At 34.6% G+C, this 27,018-nt stretch overlaps 1 protein-coding gene across 1 annotated transcript in view; it reads right to left on the reverse strand.

Annotated features, from left to right (window-relative positions):
- Window positions 1-7,814: 7,814 nt before the first annotated feature.
- LOC136032764 (protein artichoke-like) overlaps window positions 7,815-27,018 on the reverse strand; it is a 41,019-nt gene continuing 21,815 nt past the window's right edge. The window contains exons 6-9 of the mRNA XM_065713111.1: window positions 22,123-22,243; window positions 20,351-20,543; window positions 14,189-14,346; window positions 7,815-9,341 (exon numbers count right to left, since the gene is read on the reverse strand). Of these exons, the coding sequence (XP_065569183.1) occupies window positions 7,831-9,341; window positions 14,189-14,346; window positions 20,351-20,543; window positions 22,123-22,243 (1,983 nt within the window). The 3' untranslated portion in view covers window positions 7,815-7,830. The remainder of the gene's footprint in view (window positions 9,342-14,188; window positions 14,347-20,350; window positions 20,544-22,122; window positions 22,244-27,018) is intronic.

Genomic DNA, 27,018 nt, shown 5'->3' on the forward strand with positions numbered 1-27,018 from the left:
TTGCGTGCTGATTTTATTCGTGACACTTGTTGGATGTTGATTTTTCTCTTCGTAAAACTTCTACATTGAATTTTTTCCCCGTGAAACTGATTTTGTTCATGGAACATATTGTGTACTGATTTTTGTTCATGAAACTTCTTGTATGTTGACTTTTCTCCTTGTAAAACTGATTTTCATAATGGAACTTGTTGTGTGGTGATTTTGTTCCTGGAACTTGTTGCACACTGATTTTTGTTCGTGAAACTTTTTGCATGTTGATTTTTCTATTCTTGAAACTTTTAAATTGATTTTTCTCCACGTGAAACTGATTTTGTAGCATGTAGGAAATGTTGATCTAAGCAATGCACGTTACTGTGTTGCACTAAGGGTGGCGCACGGCACCCTTCGCAACCCCTCAACGTGATGGCCTCCGCAGCGATTCGTTTTTTCACGGAACATGTTGCCTGATGATTTTTGATCCTGAAACTTATTACATATTGATTTTTATCCTTGTAAAATTGATTTTAATAATAAAACTCGTTGGGTACTAATTTTTGTTCGTGAAACTTCTTGTATGTTGATTTTTCTGTTCGTGAAACTTTTACTTTGATTTTTCTCCTCGTGAAACTGATTTTGTTCATGAAACTAGTTGCATGCTCATTTTTATTCGTGAACTTTGTTAAGTGCTAACTTTTGTTCATGAAAATTGTTGCAGGTTTATTTTTGTCTTCCCAAAACTGATCTTGTTCATGGAACTTGTTGCGCGCTGATTTTCCTTAGTGAAACGTATTGTATGTTGATTTTTATCTTCGCGAAACTTTTACATTGATTTTCTGGACTGCATACTTGCAGACCTCTATACCATAGAAATTGGGTTTTACTGAAAAAATATATAAAAGATATATATATATATATATATATATATATATATATATATATATATATATTATTGAAAAATAAATATATTTTATTGAGAATACATAAAATAGATAATAAAAAAGACACTACACGTGTATTTTTTCCTCTCGTGCAGTTCACTCAAAAAGGTTAGATTTTGCTCTTGTTTCTTTTTTTTCCTCTTTCTTTTTTTTTGAGCAGTGAGGACGACTTGGCGGAGGTCCTTGTCGAAATATTTGCTTGTTTTTCATATTTGCTACTGGCTGATAAAATTCTCGTTTTTCACCTATTTGTTTTTTCACTGTTCTTTTATTATTTCCTTTCTTTGTTTTCATACGTTCAATCTAAAAATGACCAGAAAATGTTAATAATAAATAAATAAAACCCAATATAAACATAAATTAAAAAAGATCATATCAAACATAAGAATAACTCGTACTAACACAAATGAATAATTAAGTCTTAAAATGAGTGAAAATTAAATTGAATATACAAGTGAAGCTTAAAAGAGACAAAATTACACCAGACCGTAGTCTGGCTACTGAATCCTATCCCTTCCCTAACCGATTAAAATCGGAAAACTAAATATATTACAAAAAATCTTTTATTTTTACAACATTGAAATATAAAAAATACAGTTAAATAATAAAGTCATGAATTATTGAGTTACCTGGATTTTATATCAATATATATTGAATATTCAGTTCGTTTTCATTTGTTCTTTACAGTCATCTTGAATATTATTTTGATTTATTTTTTGTTTGTTTTCTTTTGTTTTGGAATTTGAGAGAAATTTGAAAAACAAAAGCACGCTTTTCCAAAATTTGTATATTTCTAAGAAAAACTTAGATGACACAATAACCTTTAGACTTTTAGACTTTAGGAGTTGGGGAAGGGGAAAGTAACAATAATCCGGCTTATAGTATTTCGTTCGTTTTAGCTTTGACTTGAATATTCAAATTAATTTTTTTCTTTTTTTAAGATTTGTTTATTCAATTTTGATGGTAGTCTCTCAGTTATAGTTAAGTGTACTATGTTAATTTTGGTTTTTACTTAATCTTTAATATTAATTTTTGATCGTTTTGAGAGTGAATAGGACTTAATTTCTGTTGCTCTTAAGCTTTTTATTTGACTCTTTACTTTACCTTGGAAACTTTTGCTCATTAATCTTCATAAAGACGTACCCATTGGTGTTTGACTCAAACTGTGAGTGGAACTGCGAATCAAACTTGTACAATTTGAGCAATTCTGTAGGGTACATTGGATAAAAAAATAATTTTTTACTGAAAAAATATGAGAATTGATTTGTTAGTGAGAAACAGGAGTATTTGAACTTACTATAATTTCTAAATTTAAAATCTTATCTTCGATAACTATCAATTAACACCGTGACAAGAATGACATTGTTCTTGAGCAAAACAAATAGAACAAAGATTACTAACAATAATACAATAGACTCTATTCATTGTTTATCTGCATCTAATTAAGCAAACTATACAAATATCAATAAAAGGGAATGGTGTAATGTTTCTAGGTTCAATAGTTGTTATAATTGTTATTGGTTCATTCCCCGCAAAAAAACTAATAATTGACTGAGTACCATAAAATAGCGCTGCCTAATTATAGAACGAAGTTAGTACAATATTAGCAGTAATAGTATTTGCGACAGAAAAAGTAACATTATTAGTATGCCCATATTGACTTTTGGTCAGTCAAACATCCTCTTCTTCTTACCCTGAAAGTTTTAACTTAAACTCTTAGCCGTTTTTAAGATGTTACTGATACGCTCTTTTGACAACCTGAATCCACACAGTGTGATTTGACTTAGTTCAACTTTTCCCTTAGTATTTCCTGAAATTTTCGTCTAAATATCCCTAGCCTTAGTAATAAAGAAAAAAAAGTCAAGGACATCGACACTAGACCCTTGAAGTCCGAACCGGAGATGCTGAGCACCTTTTCAAAGCCCTTCAGCCAGGAATCAGAATTGGGGGAGAGCCATCCTGTGCTTTTGTACACCCTTCATAACCAACTTCTTGGAATTTCTCCAGGTACCCATTTAGAGCTGGGTCAACTATGGCTGAGCTTTCAGAGTCACACCACTTACCCCGTCCCAAACCAAATAACTGGCCAAACCAGGAATCGAATCCCTTCCCCTCGGACAAAAGATTCGAAATCTAGCGTGCCAATCAATCGTACTAACCATAGTAGTAGTCACAATAAAAGTAGTAGTACTAAGGGTAGTAGTAGTATATAGTCACGAAGTCCAATCAGCTATAAAGGAGTTAAAAAGGCATAAGTAACCGGGACCCGATGTGTTACCTGCAGAGCTCTTTATTGAGGGGCTCCATGCTTGTAGAGAAGCTACACAGCATAGTCGTTAAAATCTAATACACATACAAAAATCCAGGCTAATGGATAGCTCTCCTTGATGTTCCTCATAGAGCACGGTGTAAGACAGGGATATGTTCTTTCACCCGTGCTTTTCAACTTCATATTTTATTAGATACTGTTCAGGACAATGCTGGGCTTTGATTCTGTGCGAGTTAGCACCGTTTTGACCTGAATGATTTACGCAGACGACCTAGGTCTCTTGTCTTGGACCATCTGAGAAGTAAATGAAATGCTTAGCAAGGTGACAATCACCGCCCAATCAATAGGTTTCAAAATTAGCATTCCCAAAACGAAAATCTTCATGTCCAATACACCAAATCCAATAAAGCCTATATATATCTAACAAGACGAGATTGAGGTGGCGGAAGAATTAAAGAAATTAGGATCTCTGATTGACGGCAACAGAAGCAGCTCGGACGAAGTCCGCACTCGAATTGCAACCGCGTCAAAAGTGTTTGCCTAGCTCAACTATTGTCTACGGTGGAAGTATCAAATCAAACTGCAAACAAAGATCCGTATCTACAAGGTACTCGCCAAATGTGTCTTCCTATGTACATGCGAGTCTTGGACGCTGAAAGCATCGGAGGTAAATGATCTGAAAGTCTTTGACCGTTTTTGCCTTTGGAAGATCTTCGGCGTCAGACTAACCGACAGAATGAGCAATGCAGATCTCCGTCAATCATGCTCCCAGTGCCTTGATATCAGGTCAGTTATCAAGAGATACCGTCTGCACTGGTACGAGCAAATCCAACACCTACTACCTGAGGACCAAAAAAGCCCTTCACTACTAGCCTCCCCTTGGCTGGATGAAACGCCAAGGGGGAGAACGTAAAACGTGGCTTCTTTTGTCAAAGCTGACCTCAACCTAAAATGGGGATTCCGTCACTTTGGTCGACAGTGAGATAAGAACTGGCCCAAAATCACTCAGAAATGGACCCTAGACCACCAAAGATAGAGCTTAATCTTTGACGAGCTATTGGTTGCCAGGGAAGGCTCTTAGCCGTTGTCCTGACCCAAGTACACGTAAATAAATAGTTATAGTAGAAGTATTAGTGCCATGCACATGTTATAGTTTAGTCAATTCGTCATATCCTAAAAGTTTGAACTTAATACTCTAAGTCATTCCTGAGATGATGCTGGTACAATCTTTTGACAGCCTGTAGCCACGTAGTGTGTTTAATTTAGTTCAAAGTATTCCCCCCCCATAAATCCCCGATATTTTCATCTTAGTATCCTTAAAATTAGCAGCAGCCACAATAAAAGTAGTGGTTATTGTAGTCGTAATAGTGGCACTAGCTATAGTTATAGTAGCAGTAGTAGTAACATGCATTTGTTGCATTTCATCCCACTCATCATTCCTTAAAAGTATGAAAGTTTCATCTTAATACCCTATGTGATTCCTGAGATTGACCCTTTTGATAGCCTCCATAACCATAGTGTGTTTGATTTAGTTCAACACTACCCTAACTTTCAACTGAATGCCTTTGGTCTTTTTGTACAACAAAGGTTAAACATGTCCCCCTTTCCCAATAACAAAGAATAAATGTGAACAATGTGCAGCTTGAACAACTTAAAACCATTGCCTCAAAGACTGTTGTAGAGTTGTCATCCCCAGAGGCTGAGTTTGTGGAATTTTCAACTATGCTGTGTGAAATGGCTACCACTAAATTGTTGCCAGCTGTGTTTTGTGGAAAAATTGCATGGGAGAGGGGCTGGCAGCAATCCCCCTCGTACTACCGCTACTACTTCTACTATAACCATTACTGCTACTATAGCTACTACTACTACTGCTACTGCTACTGCTACTACTTCTGCATTACTACTACTGTTACTAATACTGCCGCTGTTAATACTAGTGCTATTTACTACTTCTGGTTATACTACTACTACTACTTTTGCTCCAACTGCATTACTATTACTATTATAATACTGCCACTGCTAATACTAGTACTACAGTTACTACTGGTACTACTACTGCCACTGCCAATACTAGTACTATTACAACTATTGGTACTACTACTACTACTACTTCTACTTTTGCTACTACTGCATTACTGGTACTACTACTACTGCTACTACTACTACTACTACTAACGCTACTACTACTGCTGCCACTACTACTACTACTACTACTATTACTACTACAACTACTCTACCGCTAGTGACAACACTAAGGTGGGAGGCCGGACTCCTCCCCCTCCCCCTGAAGTTCCAAGGAATTCCACCGTGAAATATAGTTCATGTTTCAGTTTGTATCTTTCATTTCGTTCAACTAGTGTTTCTGCGTTTGTCCAAACACAAGATGATTTTGTAGGCACATTCCTAATGACCCTTCACCCCGAAAAATCTCAAAGCCCCAGTTGCACCCCTGACTACTGCTGCTGGTATTACTGTTATTACTACTACAAAACCTTGTATTCAGGTTGTCAGTGCATCCTAAGGAAACATTTAGCTCTGCATGGCTATGCTGTTTGAACTATGTTGTTGTATGGATGAGTAGGGTTAAGGCCTCGTTCAAGTGCTGGTCTACATTAATCACTAATTTAGGAAAACAGTTTTCCCTTTCTCCTTTCTTTTTTTTAATGTGCTTGTGCTGTTGCATTGATGATTTCTCTCTTCGTTATAGAATAAACAACAATTACCTCATATATTCAGAAGTTGTTGACCACCTTTAATCCTGTAATATATTGTCTTCTACGTTAGAGGGGGTAAATCCCTCCTAAACCCACAGTGTTTACCTTCTTTTTTTTAGCGTTTAATTTTTCAGAGTTTAATTAGAACAGTTAACTTCCTTAAAATCTTGCCTGATCTCGTTTGGAACGTGACTTTTGTAACACAGAAACTTAAATTGTCATAATTGTCGATATGCTATTTTATAGCCTCGCTACACATCTTGCTTATAGATTTACCCCCCCCCCCCCCAAAAAAAAAATATATGTCAATTTGCCTCCTTAAAACCCTCTGGAGCTTTCAGTTTGATATCCCAATATGTTCATGGCGTATTGTGGATGCCCTATTTTGTTAATCTGGATACACATAGTGTCTATTGATTGCTTCTTCACCGTGAATAGCCTTTAGTCTCATAGGGACTTAAATAGATAGAGATTTTGGCAGACCTGACAGGCTGGTTCTCTGCTCCCTCTCCAAGTTTATATAAGAGGTTTTGGCTCTCCTAAAACAGGTCCATGGTCACAGTCAAAAGTGTCAAAGGTCCATGAAAACGTTTAGGCTTGCTAGAAATAAAACATATCTTGCCTCCCCAACACAAAATTTGAAGTCCCGCCACTCCTCGTCCCCATCTCTAAGCGGTTACTGAGAGATTTTGTTTTATTGCAGGCAACCCCCAAAAAGTACCACTACTCCCTAAGCTCCTGTGAAATTATATTGTCAATCCTGTGACGGTAATCAATAAAAAAACAAACTTGAAGTGTTTCCAATGGAAGTATAGAGGAAAAGTTATAAGCTTAAACAAGTTAAAGCTGAAACAGAATTATCTCATATATTCAGGGAGTTGCCTTTTTTAGGGTGCTGCTATCCTCCTAATCTTCTCGCTGTTTATGATACATTCTGATCTCTTATTGCAAAACCATAATATAGAAAACAAGGATAATTTGATATATATATATATATATATATATATATATATATATATATATATATATATATATATATATATATATATATATATATATATATATATATATATATATATAAGAAAACACAGCCTTGTTTTCACAATAAACGAGCTCAGTTGAAATATGTATACAATTGAATATTTGAATATTCAAATATTTCAATATTTGAATATTACAATTGAATATTGAATATTTGAATATTTGAGAAAATCAAATTGTTCCATAAATATTTTCTAAATACTTTTACGAGAAGCTATCGTTCTTACGTTTTTAAATGGTTTGGAAAAGTACTTGTCAACTTTTTACATTTTAGAAAAAGAGTGTGTTTTTAGTTGGAAAACAATTTTCAATCCAACTGATGGATCGTAAAATGCGAGATTCATAATCATCAACTGTTATTAGTTTCATTCTCTTATGTTTTTTGGGAGACATTGGCCAAGTTTTAAGGTAATGGACAGAGAGTTTAGGAGGGTTTCAGCCGCTCTAATATAGAAGACAATATATAGTATAGAATTAAAGGAGGGCAGATGCCTCAAAATATGTGGGATAATAGTTTTCTGTTCTAGGAATAACAAAAATTTTTGTGGGGTACCAAATTTATTCATAATCTTGGTAATATCGAAGAAGAACATATCCCCCCTTTTTCTTTACCCATTTCTCAGCTCCTTGCAAATGTTAGTTCTAGAAGGGGAAAATGACGTTTCATCCTTCCCAATCATACCGAAGCTTGCCAATGGTAAAATAGATCTCTTGGTAGCATTTTTTGTCGTGCGATCTTGACTTGAGTTAACGTTCTTGGAGTGTTGCCAGATCCGAAATGAAGTTTGATTTTCCCAAAACAGGAACATCTTCCTAACATAATTCGGCTCATTTAAACAAAATTCTTCTAAACCTTTGATTGAAAATAACTGCCATAATAAAATAGCTTTTAATTAAAAAGGTACATGATGTAAACAAGATAAATGATATACACGTTGTCAGGTTTTGAACTACCATTTTTGATTATTTTCTCTGTTGATACTCCTAATGCTTTCCAAAACCCTGGATGAGACGATACGGGTGTCGCTTGGGCACTTGGTGCTGTCAATAAACTTTCTGTTGTTAATACATCCATCGCTGTACCTGTAGCAATTTTTTTAGATTTGTTATTCTTCTCTTTAATAATAGGTGCTTCTTTTACATCAAGTTTGTCATCTTCTTTTTCATCTTGAGATGACAAAGCAGAATCAGTTGTTAATGCTTTAGATTTTGAGATCTTGAATGCATTTTTGAAATCTTCGGGATAAGGAGGGTTAGGGAGGGAACCTTCGTCAGAATCTTTAAAATTATGCAGTATAGCTTGGACCTCACTGAGCAAATTAGAAGGAATGCCTGCTGGAATGTTTGGTGGCCTTGCTTTAACATGTTCATTTTTAATAATATTAAGAGTCTTAGTGTCATTCATGTTGTTGTAACTTTCTAAGCTTTTAGGACTTCTTTCACTGTATGTTGGCGACTTACTTTCAAAATTACTTCGATCTTGAGCCTCTGCTTCTGAGGTTATGGTTTCTACAATCCCACTCGTTGTATTCAGAGAATCGTCTAATATTTCACTATTTCTTAGCTTCTCTTGATTCCCTTGTCCTTTGCTATAGGTTGTATTTGACAAAGCTAGCGACGAATCATTCAGTTTAACAATAACCTGCACGTCACTGCCATTGTCTTTTACTAGCATTGCTTGGCCAGTTTCAGATGAGGTCTTGACGTGCTCTATTATATTATTGAACTTTTCTCTATTCGTTTTTGTTAAAGATATTGCCATTCTTTCGTCACCATTAATTCTTTCGACACCATTAATTCTTTCGTCACCATTAATTCTTTCGTCACCATTAATTAATATTCCAGGATGAAGATTTAAAGCTTCATTATTGTCATCAACTGGGACCTCCTTCTTTATTGTAGAAATCTGTTGTTCATCTTGAATTTCTTCAGAAATATTATTTAAGTTTTTCTTTGGAAAACTCAGAGGAATAAAAACTGGCTGAAAAGGGGCATAATCTGATTCATTATAGTCTATATCAGTTATTCCCTCTTTAAGTTGGGGACGATAATAATAATCTGGCACCTCTGTAGAAGAGCCAGTTTCTTCTCTTGCAACACTATCTATTTTGGATTTCAGGACTTCAAGTCCCATTTTTGTGCCAGCTATAAGTGGAGGCAATAAAGTGTTGCGGAGAGATTTCCAATCAATGATGAACTCAGGTGAATTTTGTACAGACCCTTTATTGCTTATATCGTATTGCTTGTCTGTATGTTTGGATTTATCAAAAGGGTTAGGTGTTTCGTAAACACTTTCTGGTTTTGAAAAAGGTAGGAAAGCAAGAGTAGAAAAAGTAGTTTCTGGTGTAGCATTATCGATTGTGGGAGGTTGAAAAACTTTTGTCTGTTTGGAATTTTGATCTGAAAGAAAATAATTACATTAGCCTGTTAAATACTTGAGCTTACTTCGACTGAATTACTATTGTGTCTTTTTTGTATCACTCTGCTCTATGGGCTTTTCTGAAGAAATACTATAATTAAATAAAGTATTTAATTTAATTAATAAAGTATTTGCTAGGCCAAGGTTCATAGTTCTTTTATTTATTTTTCTTTTTCTCTCTTTTCTGTTTATTATTATGAGATTGGTTATTATTATCGATGAGTTGATGAGAGATTGGTTGTTATTAGTTTTTGTTTTTTTTTTTTTGTTCCGTTTGTAGTAAATTATTAGTAAGAATTTGAATTTTATGTACCCACCCCGTCGCAAGTACTTTCTTGTATCTTTCTTTGGGCGGGTACTTGCATGTTAGTTAAATATATTTGATGTATAAATAAAGTTAACTGAACTGAACTGAATTAAAGAGTAGTACCATCAGGTTACCCAGTCAACACTATTTTCAAATATAATCGTCACTACCGGGATGATCCACCTAATCCCCTCCACACCTAATGGTGCCAGATATAGCCCAAAATAATGTAAGTATCGATTACTTTTCATTCGTCTTTTTATTGATTGTTTTTCGCGGTTTGGTTCCTCACATCATGTGGTCCAAAATCTATTAGTGAATTATAGACTAAGGATTTTTTTACGGTTTACTTTTTATTTATTTTTTTCATTTCTTCCCTGTCTTCCTGGTCATCGGGCCTTTTGGGAGGAGGAAAGGGGATGTGCTTTCCTGTGTATTTCTTGTAAATTTATTGTTCAATAAATGAACTCTGAACTCATTGCACATCTCTTCGTTATCAGACATTTTATTCTTAATAAGCATCTTATTATTGTGAAAGAATAGGAACAGTTAGTCAAATATATACTTTGAAAATGGCTAAAATGTAGATTATAATGGAAGGGAAATGGGAATACATATTGTAATGCAAGAAGTTCATTATTATGACGTCTTCTAGTAGTTTTATTTAATATAGGGCTACATTCGACCTCAATGCTGGAAAATACAATGGGACTATCCTATAATGTTTCTATCAGAAGTGCTCATAGCCTGGAGTGTTATTCTCTTCTCTTTAAAATCGTTTTCAAACGTATAACCAGTGAGTACCAATTTATCGTAACAACTTCAAAAACTTGGTAGAAACCGGTTTTGCCCTACAGAATTAAAAAGCATCTACGAGTGTTTCGCTTCTGGCTATTTCCCGTCACAGTGGAAAAGGGCCTATATTAGAATTATTCCAAAAAAGCGCGCCCATAGTGCATGCGACGATCTCCGCCCGATCTCACTTACACCTTGTTTGGCGAAAGTAACTGAGGCCTTTATACTCAAGTTTCTTCTGTAACAATTCATGGGCGCATTGATAAATTCCAGTACGTTGGATTCCCCAAGTGTAGTACTACAATCTACCTAGTACGGATGTTTGACTGTGTCCTCCAATGGCTTGAAAAAGGTAGCTGTTTCGTCGACATTTGCGCAGTGGATTTCCGAAAGGCCTTTGACCTAATCCGCCACCTGACTGCAGGCATGAATCTCCAGGAAATGGGAGCCAAACGACGTACCCTTGGCCTTGTACTTGACTTCTTAATTGGCCGAAAACAAAAAGTCTTTGCACTCCACGAAAACGATTCGGATTCATCATGGTCAGATACTTCTTGCGGGGCCCCACAAGGCACGAAATTAGCTGGAATAATTTTCCTGGCTGTAATTAATTCCCTACTTAATCATAACGACGACCGTTACAAGTTTGTAGATGATCTGTCCATAGTACTCGCTTACCTGGTCGAAAACACTATCATAACAAAGCAGTTTTCAGACCAGTTATTTGATCAGCTAAAGACCGAATGCTCAAGTCATGATCTTACCATTAACGTAGCCAAGTCGAAGATAATTCGTTTCAACTCTCTGAAGCGGAATATAGATATGCCTCTAGTCCTTTTCCCGATTGTGAACGAAATAAAAATCTTAGGAGTAACTTTCACTAGTGACTGTAGTTTCAGTGCCCATATTAATTTAACCGTCCACAAGGCTAATGCAAGCCTTCAGACACTTACCAAAATGAGGCGTTTGAGGTGTGATACTGAAAGTCTTCTCCATGTCTACATGTGTTATGTTCGCCCGTTGCTCGAGTACGCGTGCCCGGTGTGGGGTCCATCTGCTTTCCGCACAGCGTACCTATCACGCGATATAGAGGGCGTCCAGAAAAGAGCAAAAAGGATTATACTCCAAAACCGTGACATACCCTATGACCAAGCCCTCGCTAAATTAAATTTATCTCCACTTAAAGCCCGGCTTGAACACCTTATTCAGCAATTTGGAAAATCCGTCCTAGCCAATAAGAGCCACCGATCAATACTACCCGAACCAGCCCCTCCCAATAGTCGAACTCGGTTACAAAATAAACTTGTACCCCCTAAAGTACGAACTAATCGTTACGCCAACTCATTTGTGCCTTTCTTCACATCAATTTTTAATGCTGAGTCGTAGTGTGTGATTTTTGTTTAAATGTATAATTTTTGTGAAAAAACTGAATTTAGCTATGCTACGATAGTTTTTAAATATACCGATCTCTCTCTCTCTCTCTCTCTCTCTCTCTCTCTCTAATGCTTACAACAGTAAAGGACAAGGAAAATGGAAGAAAACATAATAATCTGATTAGTAGAAACTTTCTACATATTGTAAAATATGGGTTCAATTATTATGGAGTTTTCTTGTATTTTCTATATTGGCTAAGGCTCTACCTCGTCTCACTGATCGGAGGGGTTGCCTTTTTTATGATAGACCACTATAATCTGAAAGAGTGTTGATTGGAGAAGGAACTGGTACTACTCATTCGTGATTAGGTTTTTGTCATAAATATTATTTGTTTTAGTGTTCATTATCTTTTGTTATTTACAAATGGCACTAGATACGCTGTTTTCCTTTAAAGAAGCCCTCTCCCAGTAGTCCACAAACGCTGGATTGGCACAATCATCTCTGGGAAAATATGATTTTTCTTGTTATTCAAGATACGGTACTGTACTAACCATTTTCTGACCATAGTGATTTAGATGGTGAATCTTAAGTTTGGATTTTACGCAATTTTCAATGGGTTTCAGGCCATTTTTTGGAATTCCCATAAATTCATTTGGTCCTTTATTTGGTTGGATTTACTATTATGCCCTCTGTTTGTGTCATTTCAAGTTAGCACATAAAATTTTATGACGATGGGGGTGTGATTTTTATGTGTTTAGTGCCTTATCTTTTCTTATAATAGGAACTGCCACTGATCGGCAATAAGATCGAAATTGAAAAAAAAAATCGTTTGAATATATTAATTTTTGGATTTTTCCAAAGTTCCAATTTCATCCTTCACCATCCCTACATCAAGGTCTTCAAGATTCAACTGCTATACCATAGAACTCTAGTTTTATTGAATGAATATCCTTTACAATCAAAAGAGTGATACAAAGCTTTCTTTAACCAGAACGCCACCTAGATTAGTCATAGTTTTATAATTTAGCATTTTTTTTCAATTCAAGGTCGCAATTTGTTCCAGTAAATAGGGGGAAGGAAGGGAAGGCAATCCTATTTATGTTTGAATTTGTCTTCAGGCAATTTCCTCTGACTAGTAAAAAGCAATCTTTTTTTAATCTCAGCTGTGAGCATGTAAGGAATGTATTACCAGTCGATTCTCTGTAATATCGACAGCTTATCATATTAATAAAATTACAGAGTTCTATAATTTACTAGTAAAACAAACGTCTGAGTTCATTCTATTGTCCATTTTGAAATAAAAGCAATAAAATTATCGACCATTATTAGTAAACATTCTGGAGTGGAACCTGACAATAAGTTTATTACTACTCTTGAATTAAAAAAACTACATCGTTACTTTATTATAGTGGATTCCTGATTAACGACGTTCGATTTTCCACAGTGAGGATCGACTATGGCAATGTAAATTAAAAGAGAAGTTATAAATACAAATATCGTAAAAAATACAGTACAAAACTATGATTTGTTTATCTTTTTTCGATTATTTACTATAATGTCATCCATTTATTACTTGTTCCCGTTGTTTTGTTTTAAATCCACGTTTTAATAAGCGTTATTTTGTTTTTCTATGTCCATATAACCTTATTTTTTAATATGTGGATTATCCACGAATTCGCTTATCCACCGCACTCACGCCACTCAATCCCGCGGATAACTCAGAGTTGACTGTATATGAAAAGATATAGATGGCTGCACAGAAATGAGTAAAAATAAAATATAAAAACTACATCTTTACAGAGTTAAAGATAAAAATGTAAAAAGATACAACATAATAAAAGATATAAAAAGGATATAAAAAAGACTGATGATTTTAACTAGTTTATTCAAGAATGTATATATGTAAATCAATAAAGAGAAATAAGGATCCGCAGACCAGGATTCTTTCAAGTGCCCAAAGTTGGGGGGATTTAGTGAATAATACAAAATAATGACGGCAAAAGAATCTGGCATATTATTTACTAGCGCAATAGTGAAGGAAAATCATTAATAAAATGGTATTAGTTTTGAAAAAGAAGTTTCAGAATTTGTTTTTGTGATATTATTATTTCAAGATTATTTCTTATGCCTGAGGGTTGAAAATAAATCAATGAGAAAATGATCTTCCGTTATTTTTAGATATTCAGTTATGATTTATATTTAGATGTTTTATATATTATATTATATAAAATATACATTTTATAAAATATTATAAGTTTTATATTATATTATATAAAATATTTTATATTTAGTTATTTTACAATTCTATTTAGATATTCGGCTATATTTAGATATAAATGTTATTTTACTTACAGAACTCTTTTTCCAGAGGTATTTCACAATGATCCATTGATTCATTGTTGCAAGGCAGTCGGCTTAAGGGAACTGAGCGAAGGTCATTTCCGTTAAATTCAGCAGGAGTATGACATATTAATTTGCCCTCGTCTACGTCTTCTACACCTCGTGCTGCCCTTTAAATATTTTAAACTAAAAATTAGGGGATGCATGAAATCATAGATACATAGACCTAACGAGAAAAAGAACACAAATATAATAGAACTGAATCAGATTTTATCTTTTGCCACTACCAAGAATACTATTTTGGAGACCGACTGCATACTTGCGAGTTGAGACCTAACAAGAATCGAAAATACACAAGAAGTATAACCTTTACCTTGTGCAAAAAAAGACATGAGGTAGTTTTTATTCAGCTCTCAAAAGCTATTAACTCCCCCACCCCATCAATTAAAAAAGATATATATATATATATATATATATATATATATATATATATATATATATATATATATATATATATATATACATATATTCGATAAAAATCGAGTAATAGATTTTTCTTTATGCATATCTTTATTCCTTAATTTTTTTCATCGTTCAAAGATTTAATAAGTATATGCGTGTAGCTCTATATGTGCATATGTATGTAAATTATTTATTGATTTAGTTTTCTCCGTCTAGTTTTTAGGTTTGAACTTACACTTTAAAAACTTTCAAAAAAAAGAGTAGGCTTTGCAAAGACTAATTTTGATTAGTATTTGTATGTAGTACTATGTGTAGGAAAGTGTTTATGTCGTTTTTTATAAATTTGGTTTTCTCCTCCCTTTTTTGGATTATCAGTTGCAAAATTTTACCGATGAATAATTTACCACAAATTCCTCCTTTCAAAGAACAATTTTAATTCAAGGAAAAGTAAAGAGCAATATTAAAACGAGCAAAATAACATCAAATAGTAAGTCAGATTTACATTGAATAAATAATAGAATCAATGATTAAATGAAACGTAAATAAAGAGAAACTGAAATGAACAAACAAATCATAATGAACAGATCTTGCCACAACCAAGAGCTGGGCTACCACCCCCTCAAACCCTCTTGCAAAGACTCCAGTTTTAACGAGGCTCGACAGTCCAATCGTTTCTTCTAAAATATTTCTATTAAAAATGAGCCAGTTGCATAATATAAGGCCCTTACCATGGGACTGCATAGATTCTATTCCCCCCGAAGGCACACGTTTGGAGTAAAAAATTGAGTTAAACAACGATTATAAATTTTTATCCTATACCATGGAGGGTACAGGGGTGCCTGAGGGAAAATGGCAGCGGAGAAGTATGGCTACCATCCAATGACTCTGAGCATTAATACAATACATAGACTTATGATTTTCGACCTATGGGCCATCTACTAAGGGAAAAAGATAGAAACAGTTACTTTGTTAACCCTGCTGTGTTGACTGTGCCTCTGAAAGAGAAATTTGTGCTGAAAATAGAAGGTTAAATATTATTCTTGTTACCTACAACTAACTGTCTATAACTAGCATGATGATAGCCAAAAATCCTAAAATATTTTTTTCAGTTTCTTCACTCTCCTGGGAAATTCACGTAACATACCACCTCGGCTTTTTAGTTACTGCGGTTAAATTAGAAATAAGGAAGTTCATTTTTTTTTGTAAGAAATAGTTCATGAGCCTTTTATTGAGATTTACCAAACCTATAATTCGAGAAGTTGATAACACTTTCGCACTGGAGAATGAATGCCTATGAGGGTTTGCGGTGGCACGAAATTCCACGAAACTACTTACCTATTAAATAAACTATTTAAAAAGACCTCAATTATTTAAATAATTATATTATAAATAAAAAAAAATATATAAACTACAACCTATTCATTGAAAAAAAAATAACCGAATTAAAAATAATTATAGATAAATAAAAATATGAAACAAAATAATAATAACAAACCCAGTCTCCATCACTCTTTAATACTCAACTCCCCCCTCCCTCACCTTTCCCCTCGAACCCACCTTACACCATTGCCCACCCTTACCTTCCGAGCCTACCCTTAACTCCAAAGCTTACTTTTCCTCCCGTAATAATTGAGATAATAATATCAGATAAAGTAAAAATTTTGTGAATCTCTTTAAAAACAGGCTCTCCTGAGTTACATCATTTTATTTTTTCAAAAAAGGCTCAATTTTTCTGGGAAAATAATGAAGGATTTACTGTTTTTGTTAGTCTAAACCATTACTTATAAGTGGATTAAATATATGTTCTTAAAGTGAATAATAATCTTTTGAAATTTTTTTTGTGGTTGTTTTTACGGTAGGCTGTACTTTTCCTTTTACTTTTTTTCTTTTTTCTCTTTACCATTTGTGGTTCTTTTTACTAAATTAGTGGCTGTTTTTGTCTTTTTTTATACTCTCTTTCCGGACAGAAGCTGAGTTATCGGATCCGGTTATGAATTATACTAGTGATTCGGATACGAGTGTCAATGCGGACCACCAGAAAACGAATGCAGAGAATATCATTAAAATTTTGGAAATGGTCCAATCTATAAATGTGAACATGGAAACCCTAAAGAAGAGTGTACTTGAAATTCAGAATGATTTGGGTACAGTTAACAGACGTCTTATGATGCTAGAAAATAAAAGTAGTGCAACAGACAATGAAATTGCAACAGTGATATCGAAACTTCTAGCTCTGCAAAGTTTTGTAAAAGCCCAGTCACAGATCATTAAGAAATGCAATGAGGAAATGAATGTGGTTGTGTCCCAGTCTCTTGTTGATGAAAATCGGGACAAATTGCAAAATTTGCTGTTTTGGGGCCTTAATGATGTCCCCTTGAAGGAGGCTGGATCTCGGGTTTCCGAAATGATTGTAGATGGTTTGTCACTCCCAACTGACAAGTTGCCACCATTCACCGTGGTTCACGATTCCAAGCATTTTGTTAAAATTAAGGTGGACAGTGTCCAGGCGCGTTTCTTGATTCTAAGCAATGCGAAAAAATTAAAAGGGAAAGAGTTTATAAGTTCGGTATTTATAAGTCTATTTTTATTGGTGATCTTAAATAAAAAAAAATAGTTTTTTTAACTGAAAGTAAGGAGCGACATTAAAACTTAAAACGAACAGAAATTACTCCGTGTATGAAAGGGGCTGTTCCCTTCTCAACGTCCCGCTCTATACACTAAAGTTTGACTCTTTCTCTCAATTCTACTTTATTAAACAGTAAAAAACTTTAGCATAAAGAGCAGGGCGTTGAGAAGGGAACATCCCCTTTCATACACGGAGTAATTTGTTTGACTCTTTCTCTCAATTCTACTTTATTAAACAGTAAAAAACTTTAGCGTAAAGAGCAATGTGTTGAGAAGGGAACATCCCCTTTCATACACGGAGTAATTTGTTTGACTCTTTCTCTCAATTCTACTTTATTAAACAGTAAAAAACTTTAGCGTAAAGAGCAATGCGTTGAGAAGGGAACATCCCCTTTCATACACGGAGTAATTTCTGTTCGTTTTAAGTTTTAGTGTCGCTTCTTCATCTCAGTTAAAAAAAACTAGTTTTTTTTAATTTAATTTCTGAACGTTTTTGAATTAATGCATGTTTGATTTTGGCTCTCCGTACATAAACTATTAAAATGAAATTAGCATATTAATTCTTTTTTGGCTAAATGGCTTTCTCTTAGTTTTAATCAGACGATTTTGAGAAATAAGGGGTGGGGAAGGAGGCCTCAAAGCCCTCCAATTTTTCGGTTACTTAAAAAGGCAACTAGAACTTTTAATTTTTAATGAACGTTTTTATTAGTAAAAAATATGCGTAACTTAAGAATTAAATTACGTAACAAACTTCTATATTCTTATATTTTTATTATGTATATTAGGGGGTTTGTCTCCTCGTTAATACCTCGCTCTTTAAACTAAAGCTTAAGTTTTGTCCCAATTCTTTAAGAATGACCCCTGAATCAGAAAGGCCGTAGAATAAATAGTTGAGATTACTAAAGATACTTAAGCATAAAGAGCGAGGTATTTAGGAGGAGAAGAGCCCCTCATATGCGTAATAATCTCTTTTCGTTTTAAGTTTTAATGCTACTCCTTACTTTCAATTGAAAAAACTTTTTCATGTTTATTTTTCATTGTTTTTTATAGTAATGCTAGAAAATCCTGCGCCCTTTTCATTGAATTTCTCTTCTTCCATGACATATTCCTCCAAGGAAAGATCCTCCCATTTTGCCCCCTCCCCTCAACCCCCCGCCCCAAACCAAAAAAATCCCCCTGAAAACGTCTGTACACTTCCCAATAACCTTTACTGTATGTAAAGAATGGTCAAAGTTTGTAACTTGTAGCCCCTCCCCCGGGGACTCTAGCGGAGTAAGTCACCCCCAAAGGCATAGTTATTATGGTTTTTGACTATGCTGAACAAAATGGCTATCTCAAAATTTTGATCCGTTGACTTTGGGTAAAAAATGAGCGTGGGAGGGGACCTAGGTGCCCTCCGATTTTTTTGGTCACTTAAAACGGGCACTAGAATTTTTCAATTCCGTTAGAATGAGCCCTCTTGCGACATTCTAGGACCACTTGGTCCATACGAAAAAAAAAAAAAAAAAAAAAAAAAAAAAAAAAAAAAAAAAAAAAAAAAAAAGCACACGTGATCTGTCTTCTGGCAAAAAATACGAAATTTCACATTTTTGTAGATAGGAGCTTGAAATTTTCGCAGTAGGGTTTTCTATGACTTTTAGGGGGTGTTTGCCCCTATTTTCCAAAACAAGGCAAATTTTCTCAGGCTCGTAACTTTTGATGACAAAGACTAAATTTGATGAAACTTATATATTTAAAATCAGCATGAAAATCCAATTCTTTTGATGTATCTTTTAGTGTCAAAATTGCGTTTTTTAAAGTTTCGTTTACTATTGAGCCGGGTCGCTCCACAGTTCGTTACCACGAACTGTTTGACATACCGCGTGTACGGGTTTTGCGTAAAGAATTACTTGGGTTACGTATGCGTTTGGCGGATAAAGGTATGGAATGCTGGGTACCTCCTACCCTACCACCCAGCATCTCTACTAAAAAGGACAACCCTGTTATTAAAGTGCCTTGGTAGTGCCATGCTAAGAGTTTCTTGGATTCTTAAATTTTGTTTGCTGCTTTTAAAATTAGTGAGTGTTTATTTGTTATTGAAAAAATCAATTCAAAAAAAAATAAAAATAAATAAAACTTGCTATTTTGTCGCGATAATTATGGTTGTGTGATTATGGAAATTAGTAGCCGTTGTATTTGGTGCCTTGTATAAGGATTTGTTACGGGCAAACCAAATACGGCCTGTTTCTTTTTTTCTTTTTTTTTCGAAATGGAAAGTGTTATTCTTTTGTTGATTGTTATATTCTATTTTGTTCTTGTTTAGTTTTTTTTTTGTTCTTTTTTTTTGTTTTTTTGTGGAGATGAGGCCATATTACTTTGTTGTAGAACAGTATGAGTATGGTTGATGGTGATTGTGGCACCCCGGGCAACAGTCGTCTTAAAATTTGGAAGCTTCGTTTGTGGATTTTGGTGGAGCGGCTCCACCGGAAATATGATATTGGGATTGCTGGTCAATATGTTTATTGAAATTCAAAGTACCTATCTAAAGATAGTTTGAGGTCCGGGTATAGTGGTGGTGATTCTGAAGATCTCAGAATTTTCCAACTTAACTGCCAGGGTTTGAATTCTCGGGGTTTTCCACATTACTCGGATACGAGTTAATACTGAGGTCCCTCGATTAGTTTCAAGCAGGTCTTCTTTTTCACTTATTTACAGAGCTTCAAAACTTTGGAATAAACTGAGTATAGATATCAAGGACTTGGCCAGTTTAAGTCTGATTTACGTGCGGAGTTGCTCGGTAGGTATACTTTTGAAACAGATAAAATAAAATAAATTTTCCATAGGTTATTAATTTGTAATACTTATGTAGTTTTTTGTTTGTTATTTTTTGTTGTCTTGGGGTCACCCGAGGTAATGTATTGTTTATGTTTCTTTTTTATTGTTGTTGATTTTGGTATATGGTCTCAATCTCCATATTTTCTCATTCTCCATATTCTCTTTTTATTTTCCTTGAAATTGATTAGGAAAAGTTTATTTCTAAAAAATTCTTCTTCTACTACTACTACTACTACATTTGCGATGAATTTGAGTAAAATCTGAGGTACGAACCTATAGAAACGGCCACCATCTTCACCGACAAGCCATCCTAACTCCGTCCGTCTCTTCTTTTTTGGATTGCTATGTTCATGAAACTCTGAATAGAAAATCTGGCTTGAAGTAATTCTTTTGAGTAGCCACTCCATTCGGCAGGTACATGACAGTGGATTGCCAGATATTTTTATGTCGAGAAACGCGCTTGGCCCTAAAGCGAGAGATTGACTGGTTTATCAAGACGTAAGCAAGTGTGGCCAGTATTGTCAGATATGCAAATATTGCATAAATATACACATAGACTTGCATTTGACAATTTTTATAGGTTTGAGAAGGCGCAACTGTGAAATTTGTCAAGGAATTTTTTTTTTTATTTTAAGTTGTACAACTGTCAAAAAATGCAAAACATTGTAATTTTATATATTGAGAAAAAGTCCTAGAATAAAATCGATAAATTTATAAAGCTTACATTTTGTCCCAATTCCTTAGGAATGACCCCTGAATCACAAAGTCCATAGATTCAATATTTGAAAGTAATAAAATTACTTTAGAGTAAAGAGCGAGGTATTAGGAGGAATTGAACCCCTCATATGCGTAATAATTTCTGTTCGCTTTAAGCTTTAGTGCTGCTCCTTACTTTCAGTTGAAAACACTTTTTCATATTTATTTTTTCATTGTTTTTAAAAAAATTGCTAAGAAATCCTACACCCCCTTAATGGAAATTCTCTTCCCTCATGAAAAATTCCTCCATGGAACGTTCCCCCTCGCCTCAACCCCCCCCCCCCAGCCAAAAAAAATTCCCAGAAAGCGTCTGTACACTTCCCAACATTCATTACTATATGTAAGCACTGGTCAAAGTTTGTAACTTGCAGCCTCTCCCACAGGAACTTAGGGAGAGTAAATCGTCCCCAAAGACATAGTTATTCGGTTTTTCAACTATGCTGAATAAAATAACGATCTCAGAATTTTGATCCTGTGACTTTAGGAAAAAATGAGCGTGGGAGGGGGCCTAGGTGCCCTCCAATTTTTTGGTCACTTAAAAAGGGTACTAGAACTTTTAATTTCTGTTAGAATGGGCCCTCTCATGCTATTCTAGGACCACTGGGTCGGTATGACCCCTGGAAAAAAAACAATAACAAATAAACACGCATCCATGTTCTGTCTTGTGGCAAAAATACAAAATCCACGTTTTTGTAGATAGGAGCTCGAAACTTCTGCTGTAGGGTACTCTGATACGCTGAATCTCATGGGGTGATTTTTGTTAAGATTCTATGACTTTTAAGGGGTGTTTCCGCCTATTTTCTAAAATAAAGCAAATTGTCTCAGGGTCGTAACTTTTGATGGGTAAGACTAAACTTGATGAAACATATATATTTAAAATCATCATTAAAATGCAATTCTTTTGATGTTACTATTGGTATCAAAATTCCGTTTTTTAGAGTTTCGGTTACTATTGAGCCGGGTTGCTCCTTACTACAGTTCGTTACCACGAACTGTTTGATTCAGCCTTAATTTTTTCATCTGCAAATATTCTTCTATGAGATTCAAAACCGTCTTTTTCGGTTTATTAGATTTATTTATTATCAGATTTCGCACAAATACTTGTGCATATAATCATATTGTATTACGTTTATACACATATACATATACGTACAAATATTCTGTTTCTATAGAAGTTTTAATCTTACTCTTTTATTTTCAATTGAAAAATCGATGTTTTCATTTAATTGATGAATTGAAAGATTAAAAGATCTAAGTAAATGAAAGGAAAGTAAGGTAGCGAGACCTACCATCACCAAATACTTCGCTGAGAAGACTTTGTATTTTATTTTCCCTTAAATCTAGGTAAGATAAGGCCTTTTGGCTGGAAAAAGCACTTGGATATATTTGACATAGTACATTATTTTGAACCTGAAATTAAAAAGAAATATATAAAAAGATATAATAAACATTAACATCATTATAAGGAATCACTCTGCCTGTAACTTGGTTCTGAGACCACACTGGCTACACTGGCCACACTGGCTAGGCACAACAATACGAGAAAATGTGGAAATAAGGCGAAAATACCACTGCCTAAGTAAAAGACCATGTGGGTACAATCTATTGTGCTTGCGCAATAGATTGTGAAAACTTCGAAAGGAGCTCATTTGAAAGGAAATTAGGAGCTCTAGTCCCCTTTTTGAAGTTAAATTTGACTGGAAGGTAGCCAGCCCACCCACCCCCACCCGCCCATTATTTCCCCTAAGATATCTTTTTAACCACATTGGCCTGCCATAGCATAAAGAAAGAAATCGACCAAGAATGGGATTTTTAAAGGTCCTTTGCAGCCAGTTTTTCCACTTTCCATAAATACCCTCGTTTTTCTCCATTTTTTCAGACTGCTTTCAGACTGCTGCCATTTTTTCAGCTTATTTATGAGATAAATTAGAGTTTAATTTCAGGAATTCAAGAAAACAAACACAAGATAGCGTGAAACACAGCCAATGATAGCAAAGACTTTACTTAAGAATACTTTTTTGTTCAATTGAAAAGGCATATGGTCTCTAAGGGTTTTTATATGGCTTCAATCTCCATCGCTAATGGAGAACTTAAATGAAACATGGCCAATGCAGCAAACAAAATAAAAACTTTTTTCAGCAATTTAAGAAAGCACTGTATCACTTTCAGGGGAATTAAAATTGTCAGAAATATTGACAAATCTTAATAAATGGTCATATCTTTGAAAGTGCACATTTTTAAAAGATATTTCAGCGGTGCAGTTCCTCCCGCAAAATTGACCCTTTTTCCACTGGAGTGCATGTTTTGTTCACAATCAGGTTTCTTGTTGCGGTCTAAGTTCAGATATACTTTAAGTAGTTTACAGAATACATCCTGGAATAAACAATCACCACATGGAAGTAAAATTGAATGATATTTATCACACATAAAACCCCTTGGGTGCGTGGTAGTTTAAAATTCATTATGATATCTAACTTCTGTTTTTCTTTCATGTATCAAATCTCTTCGTGAATATTTTTCATGTTGTTTTAGCAGCAAACGAGTTTTTAGTAGCTTCTGTTTAGTCGTGTTGCGAGAGCAACACTTTGGTTTTGTCATGTCTTTTTTTTGTTCCTAGCACCCGGATTTCAGCTTATTCCTAGAAGGTGGTAACGGTCTAACCTCTGCGGTTTTTACGGAAAGTGCGGACCTTAGGACTTTGCATTTTGGACACCTTTGTAGAGCTCTTGCCTGGGGCCAAAAAGGAAGGTTGGCCCCAGGTCCGTGAGCCAGAGCATATAGTGTGTGAAGTGACTTGGAGTTTTATAGCCTATACCAGAGAGAACTATCTGAAGTTATGCAGTAAAGCTTTCGTTTCATCAAACCATGATTCTGCTTTCGAGTGGAAAGCTCTGTTCTAGAAAGCAAGCAGGCAGGCACCAGTTTCAAACTGAAGATGAACTAAAATCTATAAGTGTTAAATATATGTGGCAGTTACCCGGCCCCACAGCCAATATATCTTCTTTGAGTGATAAATAGAAAAAATTACACAAATAAAAAAGTGGGGACCGAAAGTGCTGCCATCTATTGTTTCTACCCATTACTGTTCGTGATTTCAGCTGAGTTTATCATTTGGTCTCACTTTGGATTGCGGTAGAGAAATGGCATCAGATATACCTCTTCAACTTTAAAAGTTCTCTCATTGCTAAAGAAGTTAGAGTTTATCCTTTGCTTCTTTCTAAGTTGAAAGCTCCTCTTCTTTTGCTCCTCCCTTTTGAAATAGGACAGATCGATTTTTTTCGACGGCAGTCGATAGCTCTTGATGAGCTAATCAAAGTACATGTCATCCATTTTTTTGGTAGAAAAATTCCTTCATGAGATATACCTTTTGAAAGTTTAAAGGGGTTGGCATCTTCAATAGTAAGGCACACATTGAAACCAATAACAGGCTGATACAGAAATAGTATCAAATATGCCTCTTAAGCTTTAAAAGCTCTTCCATTGATAAAGAAATTAGAGTTTATCCTTTGATCCTTTCTAAGTGATGACGTTAGAAACTTGGCCTGCGGCAAAAAGTCAACTTTTTAACTAAGACAGTAGATTTTTTTTCCACGGCAGTCGATAGCTCTTGATGGGCTGATCAAAGTAAATACCGTCCATTTTTTGGTAGAAAAATTCCTTCATGAGATATACCAGTTTGAAAGTTTAAAGGGGTTGACAACTTCAGTAGTAAGGTACAAACCGAAAGAAAAATGGGCCGATACCAATTGTGAGACATATAGGGGAGTTTTAAGCAACAATCGACTGTTAGCTCATAATCATCTTCCGGAATGAGGGGTTCGCAACTTCTGCTAGTTGTTGTACCTAATATTTGTTTCCGGTGTATTTGATGGTAAGACCAATTTGGTTCCAGCGGTAAGACATGTAGGGGACTTTTAAATAATAATCGGCTGTTAGGCTACAATCATCTTTAGCGATGAGGGGTTTGCAACATTTGCTATTTGCAATGAGGGGTTTCCAACTTGTGCGAGTTGGTGTACCTAGTATTTATTTTAAGATCCTTACAGATTAACATCTTCAGCGTTTAATCGAAGCGAGGACACAAAACCTAAGTGTTTCTCTCGCAACATTTTACTCGGCGAAGCCGAACAAAGGTTACCGCAACACCTCACGTTGCCCATGCAACGTAGATCTCGTTTTGGCTAATTTGATTAAGTTTATTTGACTGTGTTTATTGTTTATTTTCCATGCAGTTATATTGAAATTAGCCTACCCTGTTTTATGCAGGTATAGCCTATTTGCTAGTAGAGGTAGACACACACAAAGAACTACTTTTACCAGGGGAAAAAAAGGAACAAAATATATAAAAATCGGATAGTCATTCAGCCCTGGGGATCTGATTTGGCTAAAATAAGCAATAGATTCCTTCATAAAGCAACCAAAGACAAGAAGAAAAAATTTTATATATAAAAGTAAACATGAAAAAATACATTCAACATACGTGCAAATACAAGCACATAGTATGAACAGCTCATACTCTAGCTTATTTTATTACAAATTTCTTTAGTAATCTTTACTACTGATTTGTAATCTATCTTATAACTCAAGTTTAGTTTCGTAATCTCCTATCAAATCAAAAAGATTTTTCACAGTTTCGGTTACTATTATTACCGGATATTATTTACTGGAAATTTGTTACTAGGATTTAGTAATGAAAGAAGTACCCCAAGTGAAGCGATTATCAGCAATCGCGGATAAAGCATTGTGGTAAATCATGCTGCGTAAGAATTATATATTTAACGAGAAAATTCATCGGCTTTTGGACTTGTACCACCCCTCCGACATCTGAAAATTTTTACTAGTGTTTCCTAGATTTTCAGTTCATATTGATGTGTCTTTACAAAGTCTTGCCCCCCACCCACCCTTAAAAATTTCAGGTCATCTTGATACAGTAGTCTTGCGTAAATTTCAGATCTGTGATTATTCACCTCGAGAAAAATATTAAATTTTTGGTTTTTGTAGATAGAAGGCTAAGCCCAAGTTGAAAGGATTTCTCTACATGTTGAATTTGCCATTTCTCCCTCTGAGGATGTTACCCACCTCTCCCCTATAATAACAGCCATTTGATACTGTTAATATTTTAAAAAAAAACTTTAAACTTGAAGTATTTAGTTTTTAATTGAATTCGGTAAAAAAAAAGAGTGGAATTCTTTCAGTTTACGGTCCTAATTTTTTCAAAATAGATTTTTTTAAAAATCTCCGAAAAAGGATTTTTTCAATAACAAAAAAAGAGACTCAAAACTTAAGACCAGCTGAAATAAAATTCTATAATAATTCAAACTCAAAACAACCAGGAATTACTATTAAAAAGTAAAAGAAACCCAAAACGAAAATTAAATAAAAGATTGTTGCCCTCCTTTTCACTCTTCAATATCATACCCATTAATATGCCCAAAAAGTCGAATAAAACAAACAAAAATTACTACAAATAGGAGTTCACTTACTCCCTCCTTCCTTCTCCCCTAGCTGTAAAAGTTCTAGAGTCTACCACATTATTAGCATTTCATTAAAATTATATATACCTTGAAAAATGTACTTTTCTTTTTCTGAAACCATCGAGGACAAACAAAAAATAGATCACTATAATAATCAAGATGACGGGGCCGATTAATGAGAATTAACTAAATGTTAAATTAATAATAATATTAAATCCTGGAAACTCATTGATTCAAGATTTTATATCACTGCAATTATTTGTATTTTATAATGTTATAAATAAAAAAGAAAACCTTTGTAACATAAATTACTTTTAGTAAAGTACAAGTGACACAACAGGCTATTAACTGACAAAATAGGATCAGACATTTTCTTTTTCCCAATGATAAATTCTGCAATTAAAAATGTGTAAATTGCATAATTTATATTCCTCTTGCCGGGAGCTGTGGCATCCCTGGAGATATTAAATAAAAAACGAATTTTTCTTAATGAAAGTAAGTAGCGACATTAGAACTTAAAATAAACAGAAATTATTCCGTGTATGAAAGGGGCCGTCCCCTCCTCAACGCCTCGCTCTTTACGCTAAAGTTTGATTCTTTCTCACAACTCCGCTTTATAAAAACGAAATAATTTCTGTTCGTTTTAAATTTCAATTTCGCTCCTTACTTTCAGTAAAAAAAAACATGTTTTTGTATTTAATTTCTGAACAT

Source organism: Artemia franciscana, chromosome 11 (genome assembly GCF_032884065.1).
Source record: "Artemia franciscana chromosome 11, ASM3288406v1, whole genome shotgun sequence".
Classification (NCBI taxonomy): domain Eukaryota; kingdom Metazoa; phylum Arthropoda; class Branchiopoda; order Anostraca; family Artemiidae; genus Artemia; species Artemia franciscana.